The sequence below is a fragment of the Bombus affinis genome, chromosome 5, assembly GCF_024516045.1.
Source record: "Bombus affinis isolate iyBomAffi1 chromosome 5, iyBomAffi1.2, whole genome shotgun sequence".
NCBI lineage: Eukaryota > Metazoa > Arthropoda > Insecta > Hymenoptera > Apidae > Bombus > Bombus affinis.
In genome coordinates, this window is record NC_066348.1 from 16271422 (window position 1) to 16292946 (window position 21525).

The 21525-nt window shown below is 38.7% G+C and overlaps 2 protein-coding genes across 7 annotated transcripts in view; one reads left to right on the forward strand and one right to left on the reverse strand.

The window, feature by feature from the left end:
- The window catches only part of LOC126916651 (sex-regulated protein janus-A-like), a 63974-nt gene that overhangs the window by 8410 nt on the left and 34039 nt on the right, over positions 1-21525 (reverse strand). The window lies entirely within an intron of this gene.
- LOC126916645 (phosrestin-2-like) overlaps positions 6918-21525 on the forward strand; it is a 47780-nt gene continuing 33172 nt past the window's right edge. For 2 of the 6 annotated variants that reach the window (XM_050722640.1, XM_050722644.1), the window contains exons 1-3: positions 6918-7643; positions 16863-17257; positions 17980-18134. In XM_050722640.1, coding sequence (XP_050578597.1) covers positions 17168-17257; positions 17980-18134 — 245 coding nt within the window. In that variant the 5' untranslated portion in view covers positions 6918-7643; positions 16863-17167. The remainder of the gene's footprint in view (positions 7644-16862; positions 17258-17979; positions 18135-21525) is intronic. The other 4 variants (XM_050722641.1, XM_050722643.1, XM_050722642.1 and 1 more) reach the window with 4 other exon arrangements.

Sequence of the window (21525 nt, forward strand, 5' to 3'; positions counted from 1 at the left end):
GACTCTTGGTTCGATTCGCCCACGCGTGAAATTTAAATTTTGCGAACAAATTCAATCATAAATGTTTCGCGGACTTGCGCGGAATTTTGCAGCTCCGATAGTATATACAGCGATGTACAATGACACTCGTCAAGCTACCGCCGAAAAAATTCTGCAAAAAGTCAACCAACCGGTCGAAGGATTACGATCACTCTTCTACAAACGATCAAACCAACAATATCCCTGCAGTTTGGACATTTTCAGTTTATGTTTCAAACTCTCGCTTGTTATCCGAAAATTATGAAAAATAACAGGTACGGATTAAATCGGGCGATCGAACGAATCGCACCGTGCTAATCGCCTAATGACGATAATCTGTTCAGCCGGATCCAAGAAGATTACGCCATCGAGACACACGTTTCGCCGTAAGAAGCAATTAACGGGACGATTGATCGCGATTGTACTCGCGATAATCTGTTCTAGCGCAATTTGTTTAACGTCCTTGGGAATCGATTAAAATTTTCGAGCGTGTACCAACCGAGAATGGAACAAATACTTTGATCCATCGATAGAAATACTTGCTGATAATTAAATCGCCGAAGCGTTGAAAACTCGTCTTATGGACGATGCTTTTCAATGCATTCGATTAATCACGGTATTTACCGGATGAACGAGCATTTGAACAAACTTTGCTGTTACATAATAGAAACCTAGCAAAGATAGGAGAAATGGTTCAAGGTACACCGAACGACTTTTCCATCGGTGGAGTTGGGTTAGGTTTTACAACAGTATCCTGCAGCTCGTGTTTGTTCAGAAAACAAACCCGATCGAGAGAGCGCGAAAAAGAAAGACGTAAAGATGCGAGGGAAAAGTAAAATAGGTTCCATCCGTATTAAGATGTCTTTTTTTACGCGAGAATGGTTCAAGTTTGGCGATTTCATGGGCCGCAGTGATGTAAACCTAACTTTCGCCGACGGCTTGTCACAAGCCGATTTTCCAACTGGCTTACGTAAAACTTCGTAATCTCGTTTCCTCCGACGGACATCTGGATCGGCGCCCACGATTCCGAGTAAGATACGCTCTTAATTCGAACATATGAGAAAGGTTAAAGAAAACTTCCAAAGCTTTTTAGTACAAATATCTTTTTGTTTCTGTGGCGTATTATTACGTCAGAGAACTATGTCTATTATCAAATTCCATCTGCAAGGTGGAAAGTTGCGCACAAAGGATAAAAGTAAATCTTCGTGAGATTAAAACTCGGGTTACTCGATTATGGACGGAGGATCACTGTGCCCGGACCAATAAAACTTTCTCTCTGATGAAACGCATAGCCGGAGAGTTAATTTATTTCTAGAACAGCGACGTAAAAGCCAAAGTAATGCCGCGAAATCGGAAGAACAAACGGCGGATAACGAAAATCGTAAAACGAGACGACGCTTTTTATCACGCGAGACGTTCTTTAACACGTTGAATACCGCGTGAGCCATCGACGACCCATGCTGAACTTCCCATTTAGATCGGACCGTTGTAATTATTTCGTGTAAAACGGAACATGATCGTGAAATGCTACGAAACGATCGATGACTCGCGTAGCCTGAACAGTGAAAATGGTCCTGCATTCAACGTATCGACGTCAGACGAATGTTAATCGAAGAGTTTTGCAACAGAGCAGATTTCCTCGTAGATACGTAAGAAACGGATGTATTCTGTAGAAAACGTGCGTCATAGATCCAGCGAATTTTTTTATGACACTAAAGAAAACGAACACTTGTATTTCTAACTGAAGTATAGAACACGGAAATGAAGTAGAAATTACATTGGCGACGAGATAAATTACGATGGCCGCAAGATGTGGATAAATAGAGAGACGAAAGTTTGGCCGATAATCGAGGTTTTTCCAAGCGATCTGTAGCTTTTGCTTCCGACGATCGAGGGTGGTTTTCGCGATGATTGGCGAGATTTCGTGTGGCAATATTTTATCACGTAATCGAATACTTGCTCGGTTTCCTTTTCACGAAGGATCGTCGAAAAGGGGATGAAAAAATGACCGACGAGGCTATCCTTATTTTCGATAGAATATCCCGCCTCTTGTATCACGATTCCTGGAATCGTTTTATCCGACCTTCCATGGATTGTTTCATCGGTTACGAAGCAACGAATTACAGTCCCCCTCAAAAGTATTCGAACACATATATATTTTAAAAAATGAATGTACACAGTATTGCATACGATAAATAAAAATATATATTATTACTGTACTTCCTAATAGATCATTTACATTTACAATCTGCTTATTCCAAAATAGTTAGGAAGCATTCGTTTTAATTATTTGTTTATCAGTAATGTAATTAGATTGGGAAAATTCACGTTTTGTTAGCAAGAATCGGCCAGAGTGTTCAGATACATGCGAGCAGTAAACGTGTGAATTAGAAATCGGGATAGCGTGGAAACTATCGTTAGAACGTATTGCTGTGGGAAGGATTAAGGGAAAGTGGAGTATGATATTTCAAGCACGCTGAAATCGAGTGTCAAGGACAGGTCGTGAGAATATCCTTAGACAACGAATAAAGACCAAACTACGAAGAAGTCCATCTCTTTTGGATGAGAATCGTACGGAAAACGACGGGAATTAGACGAAGGATCTTGTCTCGTCAGAAGCTGCTTTAATCGTTCGAGTAGCCAAAGGAAACATGGGAGAATATCCAATGTTATTCGGTCGCGTGAAACCTTCCTATAAACGTAGAAGCGTATCTCAGCTGTTAATAAATTTGATAACGAGATAAACCTTCAAAGGGCATAACTTTGCATCGAAAGTTTAGCATGTTCGTGATCTCGTGATTTATATATGAGCCAGGATAACCCCCCTTCCGGTATTTAGATTCACTCGTCAGAATTTGATGGAAATTAATAACTTAATGGCGAATTAATTATTATGGAATTCGCGGGCTATAAAGTTCAATCATCTATGGGAAAAAATAGTATTCGATTTGATCTAACAAAAGAATTAATATTAGTAATGAAAAATTGGTAATGCTTACTTACAGAGTAATGCATTGCCTTGCGATGTGAAAGCTGTTATATGGATGTAATATCTGCTTTGTAACTTACTATGTATAAACAGCTTTCCGAAACTACTTTCTCGAATAAGGAAATTTAGAAAAGACAGCAAAATATTTTGCGCTCGCGGCTGTAATTCGTATTATTTTGCTGCGTGTGCGGCGATAATTTTTGTTATTCTATATTTCAACGACTATATTACACTTGGCACAAGCTCGGTATTTTCTTACTAAAATTCCTCTTGAGGTTAAAATCGCATATATTCCCTGACTGTATGTATTTGGTTACATAGAAACGTCAAATTAATCTACAACGCTTGGACAACCTTCTTCAACTTGTAACCTCCGTTTCGGTCCAGTTGGTTATCGTTATCGTGTCTCTAACACCGAAGTTTGCGAAGAGGAAATCGTAGGTACGCTCGATTCCTATTCACCCCCTTGGTCCATTTCGATGGTTTTATCGTTTGCATCGTTATTGTTCGTCTTGCCGGACGTTGGTTGCCTGGCGGGCGAGTTTTGTGGTTGAATCGATTCCGATGAAAACACGACCGACGTACCTGCACACTATGTACAGATTGTATCCGGAGAAGTTTGACAATCTCGGAAGCCGCGAGCCATTCACACAAGTCGGTGCATCGAGCTTCGAGGTTTACGATCCCGCAGCGAGAGTAGTACTCGATAATGAAATATCGGACACGCGAACAAACGAATGCCAGAATTTCCAAGAAATCGCTCACGTCGAAACTTCCAGGAAATCGACGTCGAGCAAGTTCGCTGCTCGATCCAAGTTTCGTGGTCGCAGCCGCAAAATGAAAGCTATGACCGTCGTCGGAACATCTACCGGCAACTTTATCGAACTTCTATCTAGCTTTGATTAGATATCGACAAATTTTGCTTCTTTTTTTTTCTTTAACTAAAACCTTTAAAAAGTTGTAGTGATATCGTTAACATCGTGAATTACAAAACAGCGTTAGATAGCAGCCTACCGCGACATCATGCGCCGCAATTATAGTTATGTATTATAAATGTCAATATTCTTGAAGAATCATTTCTTTTCTAAATATTTGATGCGATAGCTATTAGTCATCCGGGACCTTCCTCTTCGCCAGCAACTCTCCTCCAATGTCGTTCCTTCTTTTACAAGCTTATATATGAAATATCTATCTTACAAAATTTCTCTGTAATCCATCAAATATCTATCTTTGAACCTCCAAAGAACATTGAAAAACGAAGCAAATGATGAATTAATTCTCTGGTTTAATTTTTCCCTCCAAATTCCAAGAATAACGCGACTCGATCATATTGAACGATTTTTAATCTTCTTAAGTACAATTGACTTTATGGGGCCAATTGGATTACCTTCTCTTCTCCCATTTTTTTTTTTTTTTTTTTTTTTTAATTAATATACTCAATCTAAATTTACTTAATTTCATATCATCGGGGGTTGGTAGGTTTTTACAGAACATCGTCCAATTATTCTCTTACGTATTTTCTTGAAAAATAGGCGAGGTGATTTTCAAATTGCCTTCCACGTCTTTGACGCTGATAAATTAACGCGTTTTAGTGTTCGAAACAAACGCGTCGTGACAGCTACTTCGACTCGAAGCTCCGGGATCTTGTCAATTAGAGAACACGGGTCGCCTTGCAGCAAACGCCGCGTCAATCAAATATGGTACGCTTATCTGCCGCAACAATGCAACCTGTGACATCCGTTTGTAACGTTTGACTTGCTACATGATTCCACGGTTTCGTTATTGCGAGAAATTCGAGGAATCTTTCGAAGAGCTTATGAATTGAAATATAATTGCATATTAAAAGCGATCGATTGTATTTTATTGAAATTTCTCTATGCTTCTCGCGCTTAGTACCTTTGATAGCAAACAGGCGTTTTACATCTCTATATCAATATCCACGCTAATTATACAATGACCTTTGATCGTGCTCTCGTTTGCTCACACGCTCCCCAGACTTACATTGGTTCGCGGTTAATGAATAATGCATGTCGCACAAATTGATCGAGCTTATCGCCGTTCCAAACCTGAATTCCTCCTCGAGAACTGGTTTTTCTGTGAAATCGAAAATAATTTCACGGAATAACGTTCACGATCGAATAACGCTCCACGAGTCTTTTAATTCATAACCATATGACGAAAAATGCGGACTAAAATGTTAAGAAGTTTTACTAGTACACCGAAAAATCGATGGTTTTTTGAATTTTCTTATAGCGTAACATCTGGAAAATATGTCCATGAAATTTTAAAATGTAATTCTCAAAATTGTCAGAAAAATTTGTGACAAATGAATTTCATTTTGTGGAATAACGATTATCTTTTACGCTTAAAAAGATATATTCTTTTTTTTTTTTTTCTTTAGTTTAATCGGAACGCGTGATATGTCTTAGGTGATACGGGATTTGGGAAATGCGTTTAGAAAATTCAGTAGTTTGATTCGGAATGTAGGAAAAAGGAAAAAGGTAAAAAGGATTGGTCTTTTTTCGGGCGTCGCTTTGGGAGGATCCCCTAAGTTACAGGTAGAATTTTGATCATTCATTTCCATTTTATCGTTAAATAATTTAACTCTACGATAATTCCCACTGAAACGTGGCTGGATTCTCTCGCTATGTCCTTAAAGACACACAGGCGAGTCCTATACACGAACTGGAGAATCGATAATCACGCAGAACGTTGCGGAGGGTGAAAACACTGAGCAGAGTCGAAGACGGTAGGAATCTGGGGGAAAGAGCTGGATGAGAACCTACGTACTCGCGTGGTATTCTCGGCTGACTGAAATGATACGATTTCTACGCACGCCACCTCGAACTCCGTGGCAGCCTCGTCAAGGTTAAAATCTCGAAATCATCATCGAAGAATCCCGAGCAAAGAATACGAAATACAGATCGGAACGAGAATGGTTAAAACGGTGAAAGTGAGTAAGTTTGGTGAATGTGAATTGCCTTGAAGAAACACGCTTCGAATAGGATGAGAAGTATGTACGTGTAGTACGACTCTGCGTAATACGCGGTACGACGATATTTTTATATCGAATGAAATTATTCACGATACTAGGACGTTTTGTTGTTTGACCTGGTATTGTTGTTTGCCAATTGCTTTTTCCGATCGCCGTGTCGGATTACCACGCGGTACTTTCGTGCAGGACGTTCCGTTTATTCTGACCAACTGAATTATTCGATACGATCGACCGTGATATCGTCAATAAAGAATAAAATACAGAAAATGAAAGCAGGAAGTCGGAGAGAAAAGATTTCTGATAAAAAAATGTTTGAAACGAAAATTGTTTGTTCCTTAAGCGATCGTTGCAAAATTGAAAAATTTAGTTTAACAAATTTTTTATTCGTGAAACATTTTTATTCATAAATCGTACTATTCCAACGGGGGAAAAGTAAAGTCGAGATAAATAAATATTGTTCGTTAAAAAAACATGAAAACAAGCGAATTTTAAACGACATACATCACGGCTGAATAACTTCAGTTACAATAATTAAAAGTTTAATCGCGTATGCTTTATTTTGAGATACGCCACGCATAATTCGTCATTGTAATTTCTGTAACGTGATTTCTGTAACACGCTGATGTTTCATTTTCCTCCACGGGCTGATCATTCGAGCGATTATGATCGTTGACGATGATTCGCGTTTGATAAATTCGTTATCTGATCAAAAATACATTCTCTTTGATGAAAGAGAAAAGTATCGTTTGTCCATCCAACGAGAAGATAATTAAATGTATCGTAACCAATTAGACTTTCCGAATAACAGTTACAGTGCGTGTAAAATTGGCGCAACTGGTAAACAGGTAGTTTGAAAAAGAGCTATTCGGTGAGAAAGTGAGCAGGAGATCGCGTGAAGGGACCAGGCGCCTCGACGCCTGCGTCGAATGCCTCAGTAGTCGACGAGCCGTGCTGGACTTCGGACGTCGGGCACAACGCCGAGCTCTACCACTTGTTCGCGGCCCTGACGAAAAAACCGCGCTTCGCAGACAAATAAAAACAATCAGCCTCGTAAAATTCCATCAATCGCGTCAATCGCGAATCATAAACAGCGCCAAATCAATGATCGTTCTGGATATATCCTACAGAATCGCTCGAATTTTTCTTTAATCATTCGTTATCGAATCTTTCCAAAGTTCTACGAAGAATAAAAATTAGAAGCGACAACAGAAATGAATAAAGAACAACGATCAAATTAGGGTTCAAAATTCGTAATTTATCGGTGAAAGGCCTACATTTCAAAGTTTTGCGGGGACAATGCTTCGAAGAATTGAAAAGTTGTGAGACAATCTTTCGAGAAAGTGATCGATACATAAGAAGGATGATCGAGAACCGATGTAATAAAGATCACGGTATTCGATAGATGGTTTGTTTACAGTGTAGCGTCAGTGATCTAGCAACTAGTGACGCGGTGTAAATAGTGCTCGTAAGTAAAATAAACCGACGTGGTCTCGTTCGTGAGAAGTCAAAATCCAAAATCGGAATTCCCACCTCGTAATAGAAATCTGCTGTTGAAATAGATTTTGGAAGTATTAGAAGTAGTTAAAAGATATATTTGGGCGTACTTTTTCCGCGCTCGCAACGGTATAGACGAGAGGACAGGTAATTTCTCATTTAATTCCGGCGGCGTTTTCATTATTCGCCGCGTTGTTCAAACCCCTTTCGCTTGTCTAACTTGCTAACGGATTATTCCGTTTTGTAAATGATATCGCGATAATAGAACGCGAATCCTCAGTTAGGCGAGCCATTCGATCGATTTATTATAACAAAAGAAGGAGAAAAGAATAGGAGCTAATTTAATCACGTTGTAAGGAAAATTTTCCATAAAAATTGAACGATTTAGACGAAGAACAAGCTTTCGATGATTCGAAGATCGGTAGAAACTACCAATGATCGGTACAGTAGGACTTTATTTATCTGAACTCCATTTTTTCGATCGAAAGTTTAATTCGCGCCCGATTAAATGGCTTCCTACTATTTGAGCCTGCTTAACTGAACTTGAATTTCTATTACATGAACGAATACATACGCTTTTAAATTATTGGGAATACACAAAATATACTTCAAACGAAACTCTGTAATTTAATTTGATCCTTTAATCTTATCCCAGGCAACCGTGTACTTCCTAAATGTTGAATAATTTCTACATTATCGAACATGAATATCGGTATACTCTTTAAGATGGAGTAACTTTTTTAAAGCGGCTTGATCTTTTTTTTTTAGAAGGAATTAATTTAGCAGTTGGTCGGGATCACAAAGAAAATAACGAAGATCACTTTTTATAACTTTTTTATCTGAGCCTGTAATGAAAATTTAAAAAATACGTCATGTAGATTTATTAAAATATGCTTAGTATTTTATCAAAATTAGTTGGTACAGAAACGAACGGCAGGTATCGAAAGATTTAGATTTATTATAGTCATAGAGCCATAGATCTAAAGTCTAGTAAAAAGCTGCGATTTTGACCACTTTAAATCGTTCGCAGCAACTCGTAACAACGTTGATTGATTTCAATCAAATTTTCAGCGTGTGTATGACTGACATAGATCCACAAGACGAATTTTTCGAGTCTTCGTTGCAAGCTCAGATGAAAAGGATGTTAAGGGTTGGTTGGTTTTCAAATCTCTTTCGCGATTCTGATCAATTTCTTTTTTTAATTATTTATGTATATTATCCAACAGATTAAACCTTCTAATCCTTCGCAACAATCAGATCGTTTGGTCCAATTTTACAAAAGTTATTCCATTTTAAAGGGCACGACGATACTTATTTTCGGCACAATATATAATCGAAAATGCGTGAAAATTTGTCTTATAGGGACACGCGAATTAAAGTTATTGTTGCGCGTGTCTGTAAAATTGCTTCTTTCAATTTAAACCTGACAGACAGCGTTTGATCGCAGCTGTAGAAAGAGGTAAAGAACAGGCAATGGAATTCTTCCATCACAACATTGCAAATATAATAAAAATATCGACTTTTTGATCAAATTGCACCAGGTGTCCAAATACTTCGCTAGTGTGAAACTCGGTAAACTCTTATTATACAAATTCTAGTTAGACAAACTGTTCGTCCCCCAATGAATTCAGATAAATTGAGTTATGCCGTACACTGTTTGTATTCGTTCCCTGGTCAATAAATATCTCGTGTATAGTTATAGCTCGACGATGCAAACCGCGCAAGGAAAACGTGAAAGCGATTTTACGTATGCAAAGTGCACTCTGGTATCGATAATCCTGACTCATGACGTCGTTCGATGTATCAGGAAGCATCTCATTGTTCTTGCGCAAACATACTCATGAAAAATGTATGAGCAAACAGGATACCATGGCTTATGGAATTTTAAGATGGCCCAAAAACCGAGTAGGCGAAGTCTGTCCTGCTTTAGAAATTTATTTGTCCGATAGCTCGCCGTCATACGAATAATTCACCGAGTCAACCATAAGAAAGACGCGATGGTCTTTGCTTCCTGAATTCGATACACCGTTAGTCTCGCGACGCGTGTCTTCGAATTAATTCGCGATTAATTATGCTTTCTAATCTCTGGAGATCAGGGAAATTCTCCTGAGAGTTCATCTTACACTAAACATCCTAAAGTCAACAAGATCATCGACAGTTTAGCTAGAGTAGCACGTGGAAGCATCGAAGATTAAATAAAAGATCTAATCGTCCAGCTAATCGCTAATTGCGTAGAATTTTATCGATTTATCGCTATATAACGCTGATGTCTGTTTGTGTTAAGTTAGTCGGAAAGTTTTGTCATCAGATTTATATATTCGCAATTTTATTCGGGGATTTCCATAAATCATAAGTATTAGTTGAAATGTACGTATATTTGAACCATAAAAAGAATAACCTTTTCGAAGCATAATAAGAGAGAGAATATAAAATGATGCGAGGTGGACAAAAATATATTTTGTAATAACGAAGGGCTGGAAAAAAGTGGTGTAATATTACTTGAAAAATTATCTACTGTTGAAAACTTGATCGATGAGTTATTCGAAACATTACAAAATGCATCGTTAGAGATTTTATATTTCGTACAAGTGTTACATGATAAAATTTATAGCAACGGCAACTTTCACAGTCGCTCGGTAATTCGTTTAAATCTTTATAAAACTTTCATACGGGAAAAATAATCGATACACCGAATCTAAAATCTGTATAATCCAGTTACAAATAAAGAATAATTTCATAATAAAAATGAAACACTCGGTAGATAGTTTAAATTGGTCATCAGATAAATGAATATCGAAAATTGCATTAAAAACTAATTAATAGAAATGATATTTAAATTTATTTCTTTTCTTTCAAAGACCAAAAAGAAAGTACAGAAAATTTTTCGACCCAATTCTGTACTGTATCGGTCGTTAATCATCGAGAGGACGTTTTTTAACTAATAGCGAGCTCGAGGGTCGTACGCTTGAATTATTAACGGGTTTGATCATCAGCCTAAATCGTTTTAATCCCTTGGAAAAATAGCGCGACTGTCGGCTGCCACGATCCAGCGTAATGCAACGGAATTACGAAATCTCTCGCGTAAGGATTATACGTTGAAAATTTCGTGGGCGTTCTCGCGCGCGACAGCTCATTCTATTCGCGAGGAATTGATTAAGCCAACTTCCGTCGTAAATTCAACGCGTTTTAGGCACCTTCGTGAACATTCGACCGTTGTCGTCAACCGGTTGATGCGTTATCGTCGACTCAACTTTGCGTAACGAGAACATCTACGTAAATTGCAAGGATCGGCCTGAGGTAACTAACGAGAAAGTTCTAGCCGTCAAAGTTGACGACTCATCAGCCATGATATTGAATGCAAACGAAATGTAGTCTAAGTTCAAGCTACGTGTTAGACAGATCTGGATTAGAGACCTACATTCTGTATTCCTATTTAGAATTTGAAGCAGAGAGCAAGTCTGTTCTGTTCGTAATAGTGGTTTATCTGTATTCCGACAGGAGGACGAAGTTTCTGCAAAGTAAAAAATGTATAGTTAATGAAAGAGCTATAATGAGATTGTAAATGATACTTTCTAGGTGTATCGAGAAATATGTGTACATTTAGCTTTTCTTTAACTGCAAGCATGATTTCGAAAGATATAACAAAGACACTTGCGAACAAATAATCCTGAGTGTATGATATCGTTTCACGAATAGCTCATAATATTCAATGATTACATAGATATGTTACTCTTCTAAAAAAAGAATACAAGATAATTATGTCTTTTTGATCCGATTAACATTCAGAATTGTACGTATCTTGTACGATACCCTGAATCTCAGAAAAGTAGATAAGAGATCGTTTGTGGATTAAAATATCATAATATATGTGCGTTGTATGGAAAATAGTAAATTGCATAGCAGTTATTCTTAGAATCCACTTTCCAGATTGTTAGATCTACGTGAAATTTTCTTAACTACGCTATACTTGAAGAACAGAATGCGATCCTGTTGCGCGAACAATATTTTCGCAACTAATCTATCAGCGAGTGCTTTTCGTCTTCCACTCAGCAGGATGCTTCGATAAAAGAATTTTATGAAACGTGTTTCTTCTCGAGTGGTAGAGGTTCGTTAAGCGAAGTCTGTGATGCTGGAGTCACAGCGGGGAAAAACAACACGGCAACTTTTTCGCTGGAATCGAACAGCGTAAGGTACAAACAGAAAAAAAGAGCAAAAGAGGATCTCGTATTTTAACGAGCATCTAATAATCGATAGTTCTCCAATACAAACTCGATTAAATTGTAACTACATATCGGAGACCTTGGCCGTTTATCACGGTGACTATGTTTTGCCTTACATAATGCATCGATTGTGACAATTAGGATCGTCGAAAAATCTGTTACCTCATAATTATGGTTTAATTACTCGACTGAGCCTCTGAGAGACACCGATGGATAATTAACGGATATGGAGTACGGAACCGTGTTTACCTGACAATCGGTTAATCAAGATAGGCTTTGTATCCGATTACGGCTGCTAGTATTACGTGATCTTACGCAAAGTACTTCCAGTGTGATAACCAACGGTCTGTAACCGATCGAATGTACCTGGACGATTTACGTAACGATCATCTGCTCGTTTTCGAATGACAAATGGCACACGCGTTGCGTTTAACCTCTTCAGAAACGAAATTGTCACAGGTACGAAAAAATAATTGTTTTTAACGTTTCAAATAGATATTCGGTTAAAGAACTTTCTAAGGAAACAAAACTGTAGCTTAACTTTTCTTTGAGAACCTACAGTTCTGTAGAACAGTGATTCCAAACTTTTGATTGTACATTTACGTGACCATTATATCTTTATACGTTTTAGTGCCATGCTTCAGTTAAAAGAAAACCAAAGGTACACGCACGGTAATTGCTAATTACTGTACGCTATATCTCCAACAAATTAGACAATACCCAAATCGCTTATATAAATTTTCACGAATCAGAAGCATTTCTGACATCCATAGGCCGAGGAAATCCACAAATCTTTTCTTTTTATCTTCTCTCTCAAATCCTGAAAGAAAGAATTCTATCTACGAATCGTGTACCCTCGCCATAAAACAATTTTTCTAGTTTAACGATCGTTACCTCGTTAAACGCGCGTCGATACTTTTTATCTTCGCGCCCACGCGTTTTCGCTGTTTTTCTTTCTATCTTTTCTTCGTTTCCCTGAGATACACAAGGAACAGCATGTACGCGACGGCACGTGTATCACATTCGCATTTCATAGAGAAATAAAGTGGAAATCCTCGAAAATTCGCGATGCTTTTACGAGACACGTGCTGAGCAGTGACACAAAAATAGACTGGAATCAGCTTTTCGCGTTATATACTTTCCTGTCTTCCAACTAATTTCCCGAGCCTGATTGATGGCTCTCTTTAATGACCGGGATTTGTCTTGCCCTCCATCGGACCTTCCATCGGACCTACCATCACATTTCCTCATCGTTGTTCGTTAGTTAGAGAGCGAGAATCAACGAAACTTTATACGAGCGTAAAAAGTACGCGGCTCAATCGTCCAACATTTGATCGAGGGAATTGTAGGATGTTAAAAAAATAGGTTAAATTCGCGCGAACGATCAAATATTCTACTCGTTGTCTGAAACAATTCGGACCTCGTTTCCATCCCAACCGCTTTATATACGGCTAATTCTATTTGATTATAATATTTGTATTGCTAGACCGCGCGTCTTTATGCGCTTATGATAAATTAAGAGCTATGAAAATGCAAAAACCTCACGTAATACGCAAAAATGTATGGATTTGCACTATTGCATTTGTGCTATTGTACTTGATGACTATTGTACTTCTATGATCTTCAAACAAAATATCCAAACTATAGCACTCGTTGTGATATTTAATCGAAGAAACAAAAGCTTCCAAAAATACTTCATTATTTATTTCCTAAATAACATACCGAAACACGAGAATCCGTGTAGTTGGTTGTTTTTTTCGTTGTGAAAACAACTTTCGAGGACTAATCCAGTGATGCACAAAGCGTCGAATAACTCAATCAATAGAACAATGTGTCTACAAAACTGGCAACTAATCCGAGGTTCTCTATATTCCGTATCAAAGATCGTTGAATAGCTTTGTCACTGAATCCTCCACTTCGTTTCATTTATTCCCTTTATTTTTAATACACGATTTTTCGGCACGAAATGGCGTTCCAGGATGAATAAAGGGAGACAAACGAGAACGAAAACGACGACTAAATCGGTGAAACCGCAAGGTATTCCCAGCAATGCGGGCGAATTTCAATTGCCATGGCTCTGACTCGATAGATTTACATCCGTGGCCAATTGAAAGAGCGCTCTGTTTCCATCCTTATTTTTCACATCTTTTTCATTAGCGGGATAGAAGCACAGACAGAAGGTCGAACTATTATTTTCCATATCATATGTTCGCATCGAATATCTTGTGGTTTCTATGTAAATTTTGCAGATTGATCGACTTTGATAAATATAGTCATGATAGTCAAGAGTAATAGTACTAACGAAATTTCTAAATGTTCGTATGTTGCACGTAACATATTCACCAAAGGTATCTACAAGTGTTCGATGACTTTCGTATTTCGTAAAATTGAAATTCCCGATAAAACGAGGCAAATAAAACGATGTAACAACAGTGTGAAATTTCCAGAAAAGTATCGCTGCAAAGTAATACTAAATATTTCTTACGCTTTCATCTGCTTTGGGAAGCAACATTTATGAGTTTGGATACAAATGCATAGGGGGTTTTGCTTGAATACAATAAGAAAGAGCAATCTAGAGATCGAGGATTCCTGGAAAGAAAGGTTCGAGTTAGAACTCGTCACCTTTTTGTTGCATTCCATCGAAACTCGGTGTCTTTCGTTGAGATTTGATGGAAATTCTCCATACAAATCCGTGAAAAAGGATTGGAATGCTTCAGTTTCGTTGCCACGACAACGGGGTATATGAAATGCGAAAAATACACGGAATGCACATGATATATAAAGATATATAAAATGACTGAAACAAAGTTCTTCTCACAATAGATATTTAAACTGTATCCTTTTTACTTTTCGCTTTTCTAGCTTTATTCGTACAAATACAAATTTGCTTAAACATCCAATTTATTTGTGACGCAAAGCATTTAAAATCATTCGGAGATAACTGGAACGAAATCGTAGCAAATTGAAATTGGAAAAAGCGGAGTTCCATGCAAGAATGAATATAGACAGAACATAGAGATAATCGTACTAGTATAAACGCGAGCAAAAAGAGTTGAAACATATAAAGAGAATACCAGAGAAACTTGACGTACTACGTTCAATTTCACGGTTCTTCTGAGACTTGACGGGGCGTGAAGAAATTCGCAATGGATTACCCGGCATGATTCGCCGAGAATTCAACATTATGCCAGACTTAAAACGTTCTTTCGAGGCTTTACAACGTGTTCTATGTAAATCGAGAGCAACGGACGAACCGCTGACCTTAAAGCGATAGACTGACTAGATGGCAATTCACGTTGTTCTTTTCGTAATGTTTTAAAATGTTTCAACCACTTTTGCTGGTAAAAGGGAATCGAAATCTCGATGATTAAGAAGTCGAACGATTCAAATATTGTGAAATCGATTAACAGTTTTATCAAGTATATCTTCCTTTTTTCTATTTTGAAAATCCTGTTTATACTCTTCCTACTTTTGTATTTTGACCCGATTCATCATTCTATCGCTAAAGAATCAGATAATTGAATGAAATAAATACTCAAGCGAAAACTATCAAATAAACTCTAAAAGTTTTGGCACATTGCCCAAAAACCTTCGAGTTCCAAAGCAAATCGTATTTAGCTCGATTTAAGTTTACGCAAGGACACTACGCAAGTGGTCAATGCGTTTTCATAGACGTTAAATAAACGACGAAGGTGGCACGCAGAAAAATATACGAAGGACTTTCTGCCGGACTATCGCGTTAGTCACATTTTTTCAGAGAAAGTGCGTGAACAGTCCGCTTTGGTTTCAAACGGAAGATTTTTTGCGACATACGAAAACTCTTTGTAGACGGACCATAACCGTAAAAACGAGTTGCTCTTTCTCACAACGTTTCCGGAGGATAGTGTCTCTGAGGATTTCTAAAAGCTACGAGCGGCAAAGAATTTTTCTCCGCCAGTTTTCAATTATCTCTCAAATACGCGTTTAAGCATTTACGTATTAAATTATGTGGAGGGACTAGAGATAACAAAGAACCACTCGCGGTGTTCCATATTCGGCTTTGATCGTGCCGAATAAAGGATATAGATGACGCAAGCAAGACCATCCCCGAAGACTTCTCAATGAGAGACAGAGGCTACTTTCCTCTAAGCACGGGTTGAAACGAAAGAGGCTCGGGAGACCTCCGAGAAAGCGTCGAATATTATCGAAGCTTATCGAAAGCTTTTTTCAACCATTTTACCCATAGAACCGTATACTCCTACGACACGAAGTCCCCAATTTATTATTATTCCAATTTATCACCCCTCGTGTTCTATACTAGGAATTCCATTAAATAGGGATTACGTCAAATTAATTCGAAAGATCAACGCTTTGACGATGGAGCAAGAGATATTGCAGGTAGCATGTGACACGCTTTGATTATGTTGAAAATGGACGAGGAAGGGCTTGTCAGGACACGATATCGAATGGCCGTCCTGAGGCGAAACCCAACTTCTGCGGACATAAAAAGCATACCTATCTCGGCAGAATATTAGACATCCTTAGAATGGTTCCATTGGAACAAATTATTCTTCTAGTCACATAAATTTCTCGTACGGCTTGATGATATTTCAACGAGAACGTATGATACTCGTGGATTTCGAGTCAGATGGAGAAACGCAAGATGGAACGTCTCTTAAAAAGCAAGTTTCTTAAAAGATATGCCCGATCCAAACGATATCAGATTTATCAGAACGAGGTGGCCCGTTTCGGCCAATGCTACTACCCAACGATCGGCTCTTCCCGGCGAAACTTCTTATCGACGATTAGGGAAATTTTACTCCACAAAAGCGGAACCATCCTCCGATGACTCGTGACTTGTCGTTCCATACCGAGCCGCAGGTAGGGGAACTTGTTTCAGAGAAAATTCCGTCGCATTTATAAAGATGCGTCCTCACTGACGTTCAACGTCATACATTCCCTTACTGTTTGCGGGCATTTTCGTAAATTGCTCCTTTTTAACAGTTTGCGAAAACAAGAGACGCGACATGGGTCAGTTTGTTCGATAGTCCCAACGTTAATATACCAAGTTTGTTCTCTACCTAAACGCCATACCTTCTCTCTCCTGGTTTTTTCGACAACGATTGACGGTTTCCTTTCAACGAAAGTATATATTTGCCCTTCTTAGATTACCCTGCATCAATCGACTAATTGAAACAATCGATTTGTTCGGTGTCCGTGACACAGGTTCGTTTATTCTCGACCTTGAACCACGGTTCCTAAGGTTTTCGCCACGGAAGTCTCCATTCGATAATCAAGAAACAATTTGATATATCAGAATAATAAGATAAGCGCGTGATAATCGATGAACGTGGAAAATCGAGTGTTCGGTTAAACAATTTCGTCGAGTGTCGAGCGAACAACGATTCGTAAGTTTTGTGCGTAGTCTTTCATTGTTTGTTAGGCCTCTGTGGCCAAGAAGAGAACGGAAATATGGCTGAGAACGAGAGAAACGTGGAAGCAGAAATCACAGAGCTGTCGTTGGATTCTGTGGAACATCGGGTGTCTCTTTACCCCATTACGGTACAGAAACCATTTCATAAATGAGAAACACCATACGGTAATAACTTGCTAGTTTACTTTTGAATTCTTTGATTCGAAGATATTTGAAAACCTATCGTTCAAAAATCATTCGAACGTGATCCTAAGATCGTTCAAATCGGATCGAAGACATTCAGAAACCATCACGGACACGTACAGATTGAAAATCGAGTCGCATTTCTGACACAGCATGGTCGAATCATTCACAGTCACAAACGGAAATATATATTCGAGATAAATCGTCGTATCAATTTCAAATTTCAAATTCATTTCTAAATAATTACATCTTCAAATTACATATAGCGTTACTGCTATGCTCATACCAATCACTAGACCGAACTGTTTATGCAAATTCATTGAAAAAGCAGTTCAAAGAAAATTCAAAACAGTGCAATTGAAATACATATTTGTCTCAATCTCTGAACGTTATAATCGACGATTACGTCATATATATTGTATATTTCCACATATAACGTGCATTTTCACGCGCTTAATTCTTCCTGCAAATGCATGAACATCCACAATACAACAACCGCACTATCCTCGAAGCAAATATCGAAGTAACGAAGCGAGGATGTCGAAAATGTTATATCAAACGGAATCAAGTTATCAATCTACAACAAAAACTACCCATCTGCTCACTCTTCTGGATTCAATTACCCAATCTACCGGATCTAAAAGCAATTTCCATTATCCTGTCGCAGATGGAGAAGGAAAGACACGTCGCGGAAACGATCGCAGAGTCTGCAGCGCAAGATCCGTGCAAAAAGGAAACAACACACGCGTTGGAGAATCGAGCTCAGAAGTTACCGCAGACCCAATCGTTGCCACAGCTACAGCCTATCGACACGCAAGACAGGTAAGCACGCGATCCTTTCTACAACGTCTGCCGATTAATATCGTCGACGATGGCTCGAAACGGATGATTCCCGCGGCTTCCCTAACGATTTACGATCAGGGCCACGCCCTTTTGCCCGATCGCTCGAGAAATCGCGCAAAGACACGGAGGAGGCATCAAAGACGAAAAGAAGCATGGTATGATCAGACTAATAGGCGACACTGGCGATCAAATTTCCCGTATCTCACACGATATTCGCTTTCACCAGAATTGGCTGTTTTTTATTATTATCGTCGTTAGCAAGCTCCGCGTTACGAGCTCCCGTCTACCATCTGCTTTCCGGTGTGAAGAGGGTGTATATGATATTCGAGTACATTTGCATCGTAAAATTTGGCTAACAGATTACGTTACAGCTACTACTCGCTGTGCTACTATATTCGTTTTATCTTACTGTTTACAATATGGTAATACTGTAAGGAATACGAAGAAAGTTTAAAACGAATGAACTCTTGTTCTTGAAATTAGCGAAAAATGCTCGAAGAAATTAATTACGCGGCGTGTTAAACCGTAAGACCCATTATCATGCTAGGATAACCTTGACCCGAGGAACTCTGCTAAACTGGTAACCTCTAAAGCGATTGCGTCAAACAGGTAGAATTTGAAACGTGGAGAGAACAAGTCTAATCGATTTCTCAGTCATCGGAAATTAAAACGACTAAAAAATCACAAGCTTTATAGTATAATGATAATATAATTTTATCATATATTTTGTGAAACGCCAAATGCCATAAAATGGCAGCTACGACCGGAATAAAAATGGCGTTGCGTGGTACGATTCCACGAAAGATATACTTAAACGTGATAGGAATAAAAATCGCGTGAAAGAAGCGACGTTTGCGAACGATTCATTCGAGACTCACTAACAAGATCGCGAGTTAATCGAACGCAATCTGTAATCTAGGATCGATGAAACCGCGAAATTAAAAGTCATCAAGATCCTATAGCCACCGAAAAGGTCGCTGTTTAACGAAGAAACGATCGCGAAATTGAGGAATTAACAAAGCGACGTTGTTCACTGGTTAAACTCGAACGTGTAAGCATCGAGGAAACGAAGGCCTCGCAGCGAGAACACCAATTCGATAGTGTCCGTCTCGCGATTCTATTAACGCACAATCTCCACGTTACGTCGACCTTTTACCTTGTTTCCGTTTCGAGCGAGAGCCTCCTAAAGGAGCCAATGTCACGACCAATGATCATCGTCGAACATAGCAAATAAGATCCGGTTTTCTACTTTTCTCTGCGTTTCATCTTCCGCGAGAAGAACCGCGACTTTGACGGAAGAAAAGAAACAGGAAATGTAGAAAGACGGTATTTTACCATTAACTACCGAAATAATTTTCACAGAAAATAGTTCTCATAGCAAGCACTCATCCTACTATCTCTTCCTATATATACGATTTCCAACCTAGCCTTTGCTATTCTAGCATCTAAAATAGCAATGACAAACTGCGGGCCACGTCTGACCCTTGACCCTACCTGCTTGACAAAGCCATAGGAAAGTGATCATTTCCATATCTATTTCCATACATATATTCCATATATATTTGTCACTTGCGACTTTACATAATGTAAATCTTGTTAGAAGATAGTTGCGTTTGTAAACTATCGAGGCTTTGCGGTATCATCTACATTTTCATAATACTAACCAGTTGACTGAAATATCGGCTCGGTAGTCTGCAACGCGAGAGAAGTTAATTACTCGGGGAATAAAGTTTCCCTTACCAAGCAATTTACTAATTAGCTCTGAACGAAATACAATTTAACAGTCCTATGCCATTTTTCATTCCTTTCTTTACAGCGTCACAAAGAAATAAAATTCGTATTAGATCGATGAACTCGAATTAATACGTCTCAAGTACAACTCATTCTGGCTCCAGTGTACCCTCATTCGACATTCCAGTCCAATTGGAACGAAACGAGTCAAAAGTAGAATTGTCAGGGGCGACTATCGAAGTGGAAGATCTCCATTAAAAGTATATCGATCTACCATTACGGTGGCTTTCGTGGAGGTTTTGGGTCTCCTCGATTATAGCGAGCGGAACCCAATTGCGCTGATGGGACACATCCGATAGCTTGGATCCTTCGCCAACATAACCCATAAAATGGAGAATCGAAAGCAGGGAAGCTAAATGATCGATACGATGCTCTCGTGTCACGGTATTCGCGAGTAGCTCGAATCCAATTGTCGTTTAGCCGTCGAGGAGAAAATTTTATGTGATTGTATTTCGAAATATTGTGACGTGGCATGCTTCTAAAACAACTGATTTCTACAATGTTCCTGATTATTTAGCAAATAAAAATAAATTGTATTTGTCGGCATTTCTTGTAATCACCGTACGTGCATCGCCATTGATCGAGAAACGTCAAAGCATTTAAATATGAATTAAACGTCCAGCATTCTGTCGATTCTAAAATAACATAGGAAAATGCAAATACATCGATTCTCGAATCTAGTAAATACATATTCCTTCCATATCGTAGATATCGAAAAGTTACGATGGTGACCCGAGCCATCACTGAATTTATGTGACATGAATTTATGAAAATATGTAACGTAAATTTATAGCTGAAGATACCGCGACGCGAATACACGTTTCAAAGTAGCTGTGACATCAGAATCGCCGTTGGATATTATCAAGAAACTTTCAATATCGGCGTGAGAAAATTACTAGACAGCTTATTTACCGCCCACAGATTCTACTTAGGATAGGAACTAATACTTAGGATCTAATGTTCCGCCTGTAGAGTACGAGGCGCAAGAACGTCTAATTAAACGTACCAACTGATTTGTGGTTCGTTAGTGTGCGCGGATCAGGGAAAGCAAAACACGTCGAATGCGATGGATCGAAGCTCGCGCGAAAGATACGCGGTGTCGTGATCCAGCTACAATGAAGCTCTGTCGTGAAAAGTTCGATTATTTAACCGTGTCAACGGAGAATCGCGATGCTTTGAAAGCGAAGTATGTTGCTCGAATGATATTCCAGGTGGTTTGGTTGAATGTAATTGAACGCAGCTAAGCTCCGTGTAACAACTTGGTATAAAGTGGAGTTTTCAGCAAAACAAACAGACGTGGAACCAAATTCCGCACTCGATTTAGCGACGGGAATAACGGAGGAAAATTCAATGCTGCCGCTGAGTGAAAAGTTAAAAGTCGCAGGTGTGGCGTCGGCATTTGTTAAACTGGGTTAATTAATTTATCCGGAAATCCTGAATAACCGGATCTGTGTGTAATATGTTGGAGGATATAAGGAACGAGGAACATAATGTCTCAATCGACAGAAAGACACCCCACTTTCGGTCGCAAATATTTAATTTTATTATAATTAATTATTAACGTATTAACCGTTGAATA